The sequence below is a fragment of the Brassica oleracea genome, chromosome C4 (genome assembly GCF_000695525.1).
Source record: "Brassica oleracea var. oleracea cultivar TO1000 chromosome C4, BOL, whole genome shotgun sequence".
NCBI lineage: Eukaryota > Viridiplantae > Streptophyta > Magnoliopsida > Brassicales > Brassicaceae > Brassica > Brassica oleracea.
Window position 1 is genome coordinate 33,671,453 of NC_027751.1, and position 11,772 is coordinate 33,683,224.

General features: G+C 35.6%; 2 protein-coding genes across 3 annotated transcripts; one reads left to right on the forward strand and one right to left on the reverse strand.

Moving 5' to 3' along the window:
• Window positions 1-1,301: 1,301 nt before the first annotated feature.
• On the reverse strand, window positions 1,302-2,278 carry LOC106341396. Of its 2 annotated transcripts, none has more exons than XM_013780172.1 (2): window positions 2,026-2,278; window positions 1,302-1,541 (listed from the first exon to the last, which is right to left on the reverse strand). In XM_013780172.1, the coding sequence occupies exons 1-2, from the start codon at window positions 2,201-2,203 to the stop codon at window positions 1,453-1,455; spliced, it is 267 nt and encodes an 88-aa protein (XP_013635626.1). In that variant the 5' UTR covers window positions 2,204-2,278; the 3' UTR covers window positions 1,302-1,452. The 2 variants fall into 2 exon arrangements, with proteins under 2 accessions (XP_013635626.1, XP_013635625.1); XM_013780171.1 differs by having other exon boundaries at window positions 1,935-2,278.
• A 3,907-nt stretch (window positions 2,279-6,185) lies between these two features.
• LOC106342643 (probable methionine--tRNA ligase) lies at window positions 6,186-11,772 on the forward strand. The gene is made up of 17 exons (XM_013781641.1): window positions 6,186-6,379; window positions 6,636-6,780; window positions 6,864-7,017; window positions 7,156-7,311; window positions 7,672-7,902; window positions 7,975-8,118; window positions 8,427-8,517; window positions 8,654-8,760; window positions 8,875-8,995; window positions 9,767-9,879; window positions 9,974-10,039; window positions 10,118-10,246; window positions 10,345-10,470; window positions 10,575-10,692; window positions 10,815-11,044; window positions 11,149-11,250; window positions 11,341-11,772. The coding sequence occupies exons 1-17, from the start codon at window positions 6,265-6,267 to the stop codon at window positions 11,569-11,571; spliced, it is 2,379 nt and encodes a 792-aa protein (XP_013637095.1). The 5' UTR covers window positions 6,186-6,264; the 3' UTR covers window positions 11,572-11,772.

Consider the following 11,772-nt stretch of genomic DNA (forward strand, 5'->3'; position numbering starts at 1 on the left):
CTCTCCTAGGCTTTTAGTATACTTTGCCAAAGACATTTGTTGTTAAAGGTGCTAAAATAGCTAATAGACTTGTTAGTAATGATTGCTTTCATATTATTCAACCAAAGACATTTGATGTTTGAGATATGTTAGCAAATAAGCATTCATCTAGACATAGAGCTTGCTTAGAATTGTGTCTAGGCTTAAGGTCGATAGTTTGATTGATCATTTGTCATCCTTAGTTCGAAACTTGATCACCCAAGGTCTAATCCCTATGCCCATGAGTTCTCTTTTCCCTTAGCCAAGAAAGTATCATTCTGTTATTGCTTTTTAGTTTTAGTCATAGCTTAAAACTCATCTAAATCATTGGTTGCACTTAGATTAAGTGAGTACTTGCATTTTCGGTGCTTTGATATCCCTCAGAACTGGTTCGACATTCACTATACTACAACATTTGTCTTAGGAGCCTTGAATAACATCACCGGGAAATCCACGAAGCTCTCCAATATGAAGTAGACGCTGAAGATCATCCAATGTTGGTCTTCTTAGGTACTCATCGCCGAACAGATATATTATTGCTTCCAAAAAATTTTCCACACATAACCGAGTAGTAGTTGCACCGAGCCTCAGGTATTCGTCTACCGTATCAAGCGCAGAACCATATGCCAACACACGAATAGTTGTTGTAGACTTTTGAAGTGCAGAGAGACCAAGCCTTCCGAGACCATTTTTTTTACGAAAGAATTGAACTTCATTGGAGAGGAGATCAACAATATGCATGAACAATGGCTTTTTCATTCTAAATCGTCGTCGGAATAGATTTTCAGGATATGTTGGAGTATCACTGAAATAATCATTCCATAAACATATATGGCCTTCCTCACGATTTCTTTCGATAAAAACTATTTTTTCCTTGTCTTCCTTTCATTTTCTTGATCACCATTATCATTGATCAGATTATCGAAAGTCTGATCAAAAAATTGATCGAAAGTTTCATCAAATAATCCCTCAAAATTGTTATGAGAAAAAGATGCCATTAGATGAGATGATATGTTTTTTTTTTATCAAACAGATGAAAGAGTTGTTTTAGAGAGAGAATGGATAGTGAAGAAAATGAATTGTTTTGGTTTTTTTATCAAAGAGATAAAATTGTTTTAGATAATGGAGGAGGAAGAGTTGTTTTAGCAAAGAGAATACAAAGAATTGTGAGAATACAACACAATTTATAAGTGTGTGTGATGCAAGTGTCTCTCGATATCTTTACAAGACAAAGTGTCTCTCGTGATACAATAATACAGACAACCACAACACAACAACACCTTTCATTGCACATGGACCACAAGACTACAAAAGACCGCAACACAACAACAGCCCGTGACACACAACATTACAAAGGACAGCCCGTGACACACAACAATACAAAGGACAGCCCGTGATGATCTTCAGCGTCTTCGAAGAAGAGAACAAGAACCTTCAATGATTTATTTCTTTCTCAGCTTTGGCAACTCTCACCCCATCATCAGAACCAGAACAAGAAGCTCTGCGTATGCTGATTGTCCAACCTGAAAATCAGAGCAACATACACAAGTTTAGCCACAACAAAAATATCTGATTTCAACATACACAAAGACAGGAAACACAAGAACAAGAAACAAGAACAAGAAACATTTAAATCATCATTTCCGAAGTCACAAACAAGAACAAGAAACAAGAACTAGAAACACAAACTAGAACTTAAACTCCATGACAATAACTTCAGAGCAAACATATGACCCAACAAGTCATTTTTTCTCAAAGGGAATTAAAATTAAACAAAGGAAATACAACAGCCAATAAGTCAGACACTTAAACAGCCAACATGTCACTAATGAGCTTCTTCTTCAGAGCTTCCTCACACTCAGATAGTGGTTCTTTTTTTTGCAATTAGACTATCTAGGAGACTCATCTTTGACAACCTCTTTTTCATGGTCAAATCTTGTTGTTTAATGGACCACATGGTCTGAAACTCAGACAGCCTCTCTTTCCCCTCTACCATTGTCTTCTTACCAGTGGCCTTTGCAGCCTTAACACCAGGGGGACGATTGCTTCCTTCATGAGCTTCAGCGTGAGAGCTTGATGATTGTGCAGCTTCATCCTCACACTTCCTTTTTTTTAGAGTTTCCCTCGGTTTTAGAAGTACAAAGGTCAGACCATTTCTGATCATTACGAAGCTCCATCCAAGCATGTTCAAGATTGAACTTCTTCTTATAGTTGTTGTAGAAGAACAAGATGAAGGAAGGTGTTTAGATGGAAGAGAAGATCGAAGAGAAGGTATTTATGATAAGAAACAGAAGAAGCAATGCGTTAAATAGAAGAAAAAGGACTTGACATATACCTAAACACATTCATCACAACCCATAGACTTGACATTTAGCTAACACATTTATCACACTAAACCATAACATCTATTTATTACTAACACAACTGTAATCTAACCCTAACCACAACATTTATTACACACGCTTAAATTCAAACAAAGATCAAAAGACTTTAAGCTATTGAAAAGATCAAAGAGATATGTTTACGTGTCTTGCAATTGTTGCCCTTTTGATTTCTTAACATTGCTCATGTCTCCTTATCATCTCTCCTTATCATGTCTCCTTATCCATAAGACACAAAGACAAACGAATCACAGGAATTATATATTAAATTGATCAAAACTGTTCTTCATTCTCAAGATTCAAGATCATGAAGTACTAGACACCAAGCCACATAGCGAGAATCTACTAAACCAATACGATCAAGAAGTACTAGACATGATGTTCATTCACTGGAAATTTTTACATTCAGTCAAACAATCAAGGAAATGATCAAAACAGTGCGAAATCTCTCCATCAACATCTCATTATCAGAAACGAGAATTGTATACAGAACCGAGAAGAAGATGAGATCGGGAAAATCAAACCTTTGAGTTTGCAGAGAAGATCGATTGCCTCTTGAGACAATTAATGATTGTCTCTTTAATGGAACTTCCATCTGCAATGGAAGAAATCAGATTTAGTGTATTAAACATCAAACACAAACAAGAAGGACCAAAATCAAAAACATGCAAAATAGAGGAATTCAAAATATAAAATAAATTACTTAGCTTTGCTCATAGGTTAAATTCAGCACCGTGATTCACCGTCGCTGACAGCCACCAATTTTCTCTGTCTAGCCACCGTGATTCGCCGTCGCTGAGAGCCACCGATTTTCTCCGTCGAGCCACCGTGATTTTCCGTCGCTGAGAGCCACCGAGATTCTTCGTCGACGAGAGCCACCGAGATTCTTCGTCGACGAGAGCCACCGAGACCTCTTCGTCGAGGAGACCCACGAGATTCTTCGTCGGGGAGAGCCACCACCACTGAGATTCTTCATCGACGAAATCACCGATCGTCTTCATCGAGGATGCGACCACCGATCGTCTTCGTCGAGGAGTTGAAAGACGGAGAAGATGCGTTTCGTCTTTCCTCTGCCTCTTTTCTTTTCCAACAAAAAACACAAAGCTAATAGCTTTAGAACATGTGGCTAAGAAGAACCGCTTTTTCCAAGCCTTAATTAAGACCCGATGCTTAAGTTAATGGCATTTTTTCTTTTCTTTTTAATTCCTAATTACCTAAGACTAGATTTTGATCCGCGCTTTCAAAGCGCGGATTTATTTCCGAAACAAACCATATTTATTTGATATAAATTTATATTTTAATTATGTTTCTATATTTAAATGTCTTAACAAAAATATTATATTTGTGCAAATTATTATATGTTTAATGTTATATGGAATAATATGTATATATAGGCGATGTGTTTTAAATTATGTAATAAGGTTTGAATAAAATCATGGTATATTTTCTTGTATTTATTAACATTTTGAGTTATTAACGTAATTAGTTAATAATATCTAGATAAAAAAAAAGATTCGGAATCTACCCGAAATTCTAGGTCCCATACCTGATTAGATCCGACTTATATACTTGAGCGGATTTTAAATTGCTATATCTAAAAATTAATACCAAACACGATCTGCACCGAGAATCGAATGAACATCCAAAAGTTTGGAAACGACCTTAAGCTGAAGTTTGTTCGCTTTATTTATAAAAAGAAGTTTAGAAGTGAGGAATGAAACTGAAGATAGGTTGTTAGGGGGAGAAAAAGGATGTCAATTATATTATTGCAAAAAAAAACATGAAAAATATGATTACAAAGCTTAAGTTGTAACGATTGTTGCATGTAATGTAAACATATTTAAATCATTTACTATGTAGTATACTATTTGAATAGAATAATATAAGATATACAAAGCTTAATTTGGACCGATTGTTGCATGTAATGTAAATATATTTTTTTTGAAAAAAATAATGTAAACATATTTAAACCATATACTATGTAATATACCATTTGAGTAGAGTAATATAGGATATACACCCGCTTTATAAGTTATAATATTAATTATTAATGCTATTATTATTATAATCGTGTAAAACCTGTCAAGCAACTCTTTGTTAAGAAAAAAAAACTCTTTGATAAGAAAATAAATTGATAGCAAACGGTTATAAATGAGTTCATAAAGGAGGATACATTAAACATATACGCATCAAACGGTTATTAAAGTAGGGAGTTACAGTTTCAATTTTTTGTGGTTAGATTAATATGTTAGTCCACTAAGCAAATTACGATTATGCCCTTAATGACAATTTTAACTCTTTGAAAAACCAAAGGCAAAATAAGTAATATGCCAAATAGTTATAAGGGCAAAAATTAGCAATGATCCTGTTTTAACAATACTGATACACACTTAAAAATCTGCAATAAACATGCTCTTAAAGTTCTAAAACAAGAACTTTTGGTAATTTTTTTCCAGATTTTGTTATTATTTTCTCTTCAATGTTGAGAACCTTTTCTAGAAACTGCGGTTGGAAATGCTTTTAGCATGCTTACGATTGGGTTTTTGTCCATTTTGTGTCTTGGCTAAATTATTTTTTGCTTTGTTTTGTCGTCTTGTTGTAAAAAATAGTAGAGATTGATCTGCGCATCCGCGTGAGTATTAGTTTTTATATTTTTATGCATTGATATTTGTTTTTATAATTAGTGTTATATGTTTTAGATGTATTGTAATATAAATAATTGTATTCAAAAGATCTAAACTGAATCATGTAATATGGTTTATCCGAACCATGTCAGAGATATTTGTTATTTAAATATTTTTAGGTTCTTATACATCATAACCGAACTCATCCAGACACAAAATAACTCAACTCAAAACCCACATATAAATTTATAATATTCGAATGAAGCCTAATTTCTAAACAAAAACACCGATACGTGAAAACAACTCGTACCTAAATAAATAGTCAATGTTCATGCCTAACTGATTTTATAAACTAATAAAAATGACTTTTTCTATGTATTTGGCTAAATTAAGTGAAATATAAATAGTTTTTTTAGTAAAATAATTATATGGAGTGAAAAAATAAGTGATAATAAATATAATATATTTTTATAATTTCGATTTAAGTTATTATTTTATTCACAAAAACATGTCTTTGAATTATGTTTTTGGCTACGTAATATTCTACAAATTGAAACTAAATTTTTTTAAAAAATTAGTGAAACAAACTAAACCGAACGTCTAACCATATGCAAAACCCAATTATTTTACATTTTTGATTTTATAATTGGCACAAAGTTAATGTTGATTAACTAATAAATAAAAATCCATATATTGTTATTATGGTAATATAATTAATGATGTGATATATTATTAAAATAATATAGTTAAAAAGAATTGAAAAAATAGACATTTTCAACTTTTATTTGTCACAATATGACTTTTAATACTATTAGTCATTTTGGATCGATTTTACCTTTCTCTAATAGAAAAAAATAATAAACTAAATTTTACTTTTCTCTAATATATTATATTTAATTTTACCAAGAATAAATAATTATGCTTAGTATCTCTTTTTAAATAATTATGCACAGCATCTATACCTAATATATTCGAGAATAAATGAGTAGGATATAGACCTATTGGATTCTGGTATCTTCAAAACGAGTAAGACCAATAACAACTCGCAATTTCAGGTATCAAACCGGCTTTGATCAAATTTCGATCCGGTATGAACTTAAACCGGGATCTTTTTGTTCCCCATAAATAAGTTACTAGGTTTTAGAGCTCTCTCTCCTCTCATTGTTAGCCGGAAGCCACTCCGATATCGTCTTTCTCCTCTCTCTCTCTCCCCGATTCTTCGAGAAAAGCTTGTTGTCGTCATGGAAGACGGAGAAAGCTGCCCTAAGCTTCCGATTCCTGGGAAGAGAAACATACTAATCACCAGTGCCTTGCCTTACGTCAACAACGTCCCTCATCTCGGAAACATCATTGGATGTAAATTGAATCCTACTCTTCATTCGTTTATCTCGTCTTCTGATCTGATTGCTTGTGGTCGTGTGTGCGTTTCGTTTAAGGACTTAGATAAAGTCACTGCCAAATTTGTTTATTTCAGATGCAGAGATTAGTTTAAAGCTTTTTTGGAATCTGATTTTGCGTTGGTTGATATATTTGGATTAGCCAAATTTTATGTGGACGAGTAGATAGTGTGACTCAGTTTAAGGCTATATTGATTATTATTTTTTGTGTGCAGGTGTTCTGAGTGCTGATGTGTACGCAAGATACTGCCGTCTCCGTGGCTATAATGCGATATATATCTGTGGAACCGATGAATACGGAACTGCAACTGAGACCAAAGCTCTTGAGGAGAATTGCACCCCCAAGGAAATCTGTGACAAGTAAAGCATCCTTATTTTTGCACTGTATCATCTATGAAACACAGTCTTTTCTCATGCTACCATGTTCCTGTGTGTGCTTTTAGGTACCATGCCATTCATAAAGAAGTTTATGACTGGTTTGATATAAGTTTTGACAAGTTTGGGCGAACTTCAACTCCAGAACAGACTGAAGTGTGCCAAGCAATTTTCAAAAAATTGTTTGAAAACAACTTCCTTTCAGAGAACACCATGCAGCAGGTGAATGATTCTCTGCTCAAATGCCTGTTATTTGATCGCATTTCGCAGTGGCATACTTATATGCTTCATAAGTAGAATGATCTACACCACTGAGTTAGTGGGATTTTAACAAGTCTTTGTGGCCCTTTTTATCTACAGCTTTACTGCGATACATGCCAGAAGTTCTTAGCTGACCGGCTTGTTGAGGGCTCTTGTCCGTTTCCAGAATGTAATTATGATTCTGCTCGTGGTGATCAGTGCGAAAAATGTGGAAAGCTCCTGAATCCTACTGAACTCAAAGATCCGAGGTGCAAGGTGGGATATGCTTGTGAAATAGTATTTTCTATTGAAACACATTAACCATTATGTTGAAATTCGTGCGGCGGCTGCAAATTGTTGATATTAAGAGAATACGGTTATCATACAAATTATAATGCTCTGTGTCACAGTACATTTCTTTTGCCTATGTTGATAATATATATTACTGGTAATGGCTAGCTGATTGTCCTTGTCCTGTGCTTGCATCTTTTCTGATCCCTTCTTATTTGCATGACTCACAGATTGCTGTAGAATAGATTTGCACTGTTTTTGCTGGCTTGACTTTCTTTAAGAACTGCATGACTATGGTCTGCATTTACAATTATCTTGAATGTTTATGTTTTCTCTCTCAAACAGGTCTGTCAAACCACACCCCGAATTCGCGACACAGACCACCTGTTTATTGAGCTTCCATTGCTGAAAGATAGGTTGGAAAAGTATATTGACGATACATCTGTTACTGGATCTTGGAGTCAAAACGCTATTCAAACGACGAAAGCATGGCTTAAGGAAGGGCTAAGGCAGAGATGCATTACAAGGGATCTAAAGTGGGGAGTTCCTGTTCCACATGAGAAATATAAGGAAAAAGTAAGAACATCACTGCTAGCCAATTCTGTAAACATATTAAACTACATCTTCTAATTCGATTTGTGTTTATAGGTCTTTTACGTCTGGTTTGATGCTCCTATTGGATACGTCTCAATAACGTCATGCTACACATCTGAATGGGAGAAGTGGTGGAAGAATCCTGAGAATGTGGAGCTTTATCAGTTTATGGGGAAAGACAATGTGCCATTTCATACTGTGAGTTTATAACATTTCAAAATTTGAATACTGCAAATTCTCGTTCTAGTGGTTTTAGTTATCTCCTCTTTCTTCATTCTTTTCCTCTAAACTAAGAAATCAAAGGTGAATTAAAAATATCTGCCTGTTCTTCAGTTTCCATTGACTAGGATATCTTCTGTTTTGAATATCTTGGAGACATGTTTCAGATGTTTTTGATCTTTTATAATTCTGTCATCCTTGTTATTAGGGTTGTTATGTTTGCTCCTCCGAGAAAGGTTTATATTTGTAAATCCGACTGTTTCAACTGCCAACATGTTACTATGCAGGTGATGTTTCCATCTACGCAGCTTGGAACTGGGGAAAATTGGACACTGATGAAGACAATCAGTGTGACTGAGTATTTAAATTACGAAACCGGTCAGTTAATGTTTTACCATGGCTTCCATAAACCTTTCTAGGATGCATGATATTGTTTTGAATTAGTTTGATGTGCTTTGCTTTTTTTTTTGGAATTCATAAAAACGAGGACATTTTTATTGTGTATGGGTTGCAGGAAAGTTCTCCAAGAGTAAAGGTGTTGGAGTGTTTGGTAATGATGTAAAAGATACAAATATCCCTGTCGAAGTATGGAGATACTACTTGCTGACCAACAGGCCTGAGGTAACTGATTGCTCGTAAAAATAGAAACATCCTTTTTTCTCTCATTCATCATGGGCATGCATAAACGTATAGATTTCACCAACGCTAATTTGTTCTGGGGATTGGCCCGTCCAGGTGTCTGACACATTATTTACATGGGGAGATTTGCAAGCGAAACTGACTGGCGAGTTGCTGAACAACCTAGGAAACTTCGTTAATCGAGTTCTGAGTTTTATAGCAAAGCCTGAGCCCTCAGGTTGGTTCATTCTTTCCGGATTCAAGTATTGGTTTTCCTTGTGAGTGGTAGCTATAGATGACTTTTCAGATTGACATATCCAATTGAAAATATTGGATGTGTTGCATTCTTTTATTGAAACCAGCTAGTAAGTGTGCAAGTCAGAGATATTTGAGCTCTGGGACCTCAATCTGTTGTCACGTGTTAGTCTGTGAACAAAATTTGTAGTCTAAAATGATATAAGATGCATCTGGCTGGCAAGAGTCGATACTATAATTCTGTTGTGCTGATCTAACGCCATGATTCCTCTTGCTGTAAAATTGCGTGTACATAATTATTAACTGGTCGTAAAACATATCTGATGTTCAAGTGTCTTCACATGCGTGTATCTTTTCATACCTCTCTAGTGGACTGTGGATGGTCAGATGTTGAATTTTGTTTTCCAAAATAAAAATTGCATGAAGTAGCTGGATAGCATAAAGTATTAAATTCTCTTGGAAACAGAAAGATCACTTGCTAGGATTTTGGCTAGTGATATTCTTGAAAACAGGGCCAATACTTTTCATACCTCTCTAGTGGGCTGTGGATGGTCAGATGTTGAATTTTGTTTTCCAAAATAAAAATTGCATGAAGTAGTTGGATAGCATAAAGTATTAAATTCTCTTGGAAACAGAAAGATCACTTGCTAGGATTTTGGCTAGTGATACTCTTGAAAACATGGCCAATACTTTTCCATATCTGCTCTCATGTTTTCCCTGCCTCTTACTATGTCATGTACTAATTGATGTGAAGGTTATGGGTCTGTCATTCCTGATGCTCCTGGTGCTGAATCTCACCCTCTAACGCAATCCCTGGCTGAAAAGGTTGGAAAGTTTGTAAAGGAGTATGTTGAAGCTATGGAAAAGGTGAGGAACATTATATGGACTTTGGTCTGGTATGGCTATCTTAGTTTGTTCCTGGTGGTTTATGTTCTTACTAAAGACTGTTCATTTGATATAGGTTAAGCTCAAGCAGGGGCTGAAAATTGCTATGACCATCTCGAATGAAGGGAACGCATACTTGCAGGTAATTCGACACTCATAAATGTATATTAGCTTTATTAGCTGTTACCGTCTAACCAACTTTACTGTTTTTTTATTGTAGGAAGCCCAATTTTGGAAACTTTTCAAGGAAGATAAACCTTCTTGTGCAATTGTCATAAGAACTGCTGCTGGTTTAGTATACCTTCTTGCACAGTTGTTAGAACCTTTCATGCCGTCCTTTTCTCGGGAGGTAAGTTTTATTGATTGTCTTCGAAACATATATTTCTATTTAATTTTAGTAGAATGGCAAGCGTGATTAGTGCTGCTGTCTTTCGCATTTTTTTGTAGGTATTTAAACAGCTAAATTTGCCTCTACAATTTTCACTCTCCGACGAGGGAATAGCAAGTAGACTTTGGGAGATACTGCCTCCCGGTCACAGGATAGGCACCCCTCAACCATTGTTCAAGGAATTGGTACATACCTGTCTTTGATTTTATCCATAAGAAAGGCGGACTTGTTGTATGTTTAAACGTGATGTAGCATTTGATTTATATCTTGTGAAATACTATGATCACAGAAAGATGAAGAAGTGCAACAGTACAAAGACAAGTTTGCTGGAAATCAAGCTGATAGACGTGCTAGGGATGTAGAAGCAGCAAATATGGCGGAGCAGCTTAAGAAAACAAAACTTTCAGGTTCTATATTTGGATTATCAAAATGCTGTTCGCATATACACTAGAGATCTCGAGCGCATCATAGTAATTTGTACCGCAGTAGCTTTGATGATTATGTACTGAACCGCTGTTTTGCCTCCCAGATGCTAAAAAGCAAAAGGCGTCAAAAGGAGCGGGAACATCCAAACCTCAGCCGGCTGCTACTCTTGAAATTACAATGGCAAGACTTGATATTCGAGTCGGTAAAATTCTAAAGGCTGAGAAGCATCCTAACGCAGATTCATTGTATGTGGAACAAATTGATGTTGGAGGAGGTGAAATTCGCACCGTTGTTAGTGGACTGGTCAAATATATTCCTCTTGAGGAGATGCAGGTCTGTTCAAATTCAATCTCACCAATCAACTTAATCCATTAGTTTTCTTCCCAGTATCTGTATGCATCGCTTCAATAATCGATATGACTGTTGTTTCTGGACAGAACCGTATGGTTTGTGTGCTTTGCAACTTGAAGCCCTCGAAAATGAGGGATATTATGTCACAGGCAATGGTTCTTGCCGCTTCCAGTAGTGACGGCAGCAAGGTAAGAAGACTCTCTGACCTGTTCATAGTTCATCTAGTTTCGTTTATGTTATAAATAAATTGTTTTTCTATGTTTGCTGGAAACTTTCAGGTGGAGTTAGTTGAGCCCCCTGAATCTGCTACGATTGGTGAACGAGTTAGATTTGCTGGGCATGAAGGTGAGCCAGACGTTGTGTTAAACCCAAAGAAGAAAGTATGGGAGACACTTTTGGTGGATCTTAACACGAACGAGAACCTAGTTGCTTGCTACAAAGATATACCCTTTACTACAGATGCAGGTGTCTGCAAGGTTTCATCCATCAGCAATGGCACTATCCGTTAAAATCTTTCTTTTATTTTCCATTTCTATCTCTCTCTTTCGAGGGAACACACATTTCTGAGATTTTCATCTGAAATATTGAGATACTATTAGCAAAACATGTTCTTCTTTGTAAACTGTTTTTTACATTTATGGTTCTTAACTGGTTTTGAGTAACAATATGTTATGCTTTTCTATATGTACAAGGTTGTAGACTTTGGTTTT

Coding starts and splice junctions, on each gene's coding strand:
- LOC106342643 (XM_013781641.1), top strand. CDS start 6,265: ATGGAAGACGGAGAAAGCTGCCCTAAGCTTCCGATTCCTGGGAAGAGA. Junction 6,781..6,863: donor CCCAAGGAAATCTGTGACAA/GTAAAGCATCCT, acceptor GTGTGCTTTTAG/GTACCATGCCATTCATAAAG. Junction 10,247..10,344: donor TGCCGTCCTTTTCTCGGGAG/GTAAGTTTTATT, acceptor ATTTTTTTGTAG/GTATTTAAACAGCTAAATTT.
- LOC106341396 (XM_013780171.1), bottom strand. CDS start 2,203: ATGCTTGGATGGAGCTTCGTAATGATCAGAAATGGTCTGACCTTTGTA. Junction 1,542..1,934: donor GATTTGACCATGAAAAAGAG/GTTGTCAAAGAT, acceptor TCTGATTTTCAG/GTTGGACAATCAGCATACGC.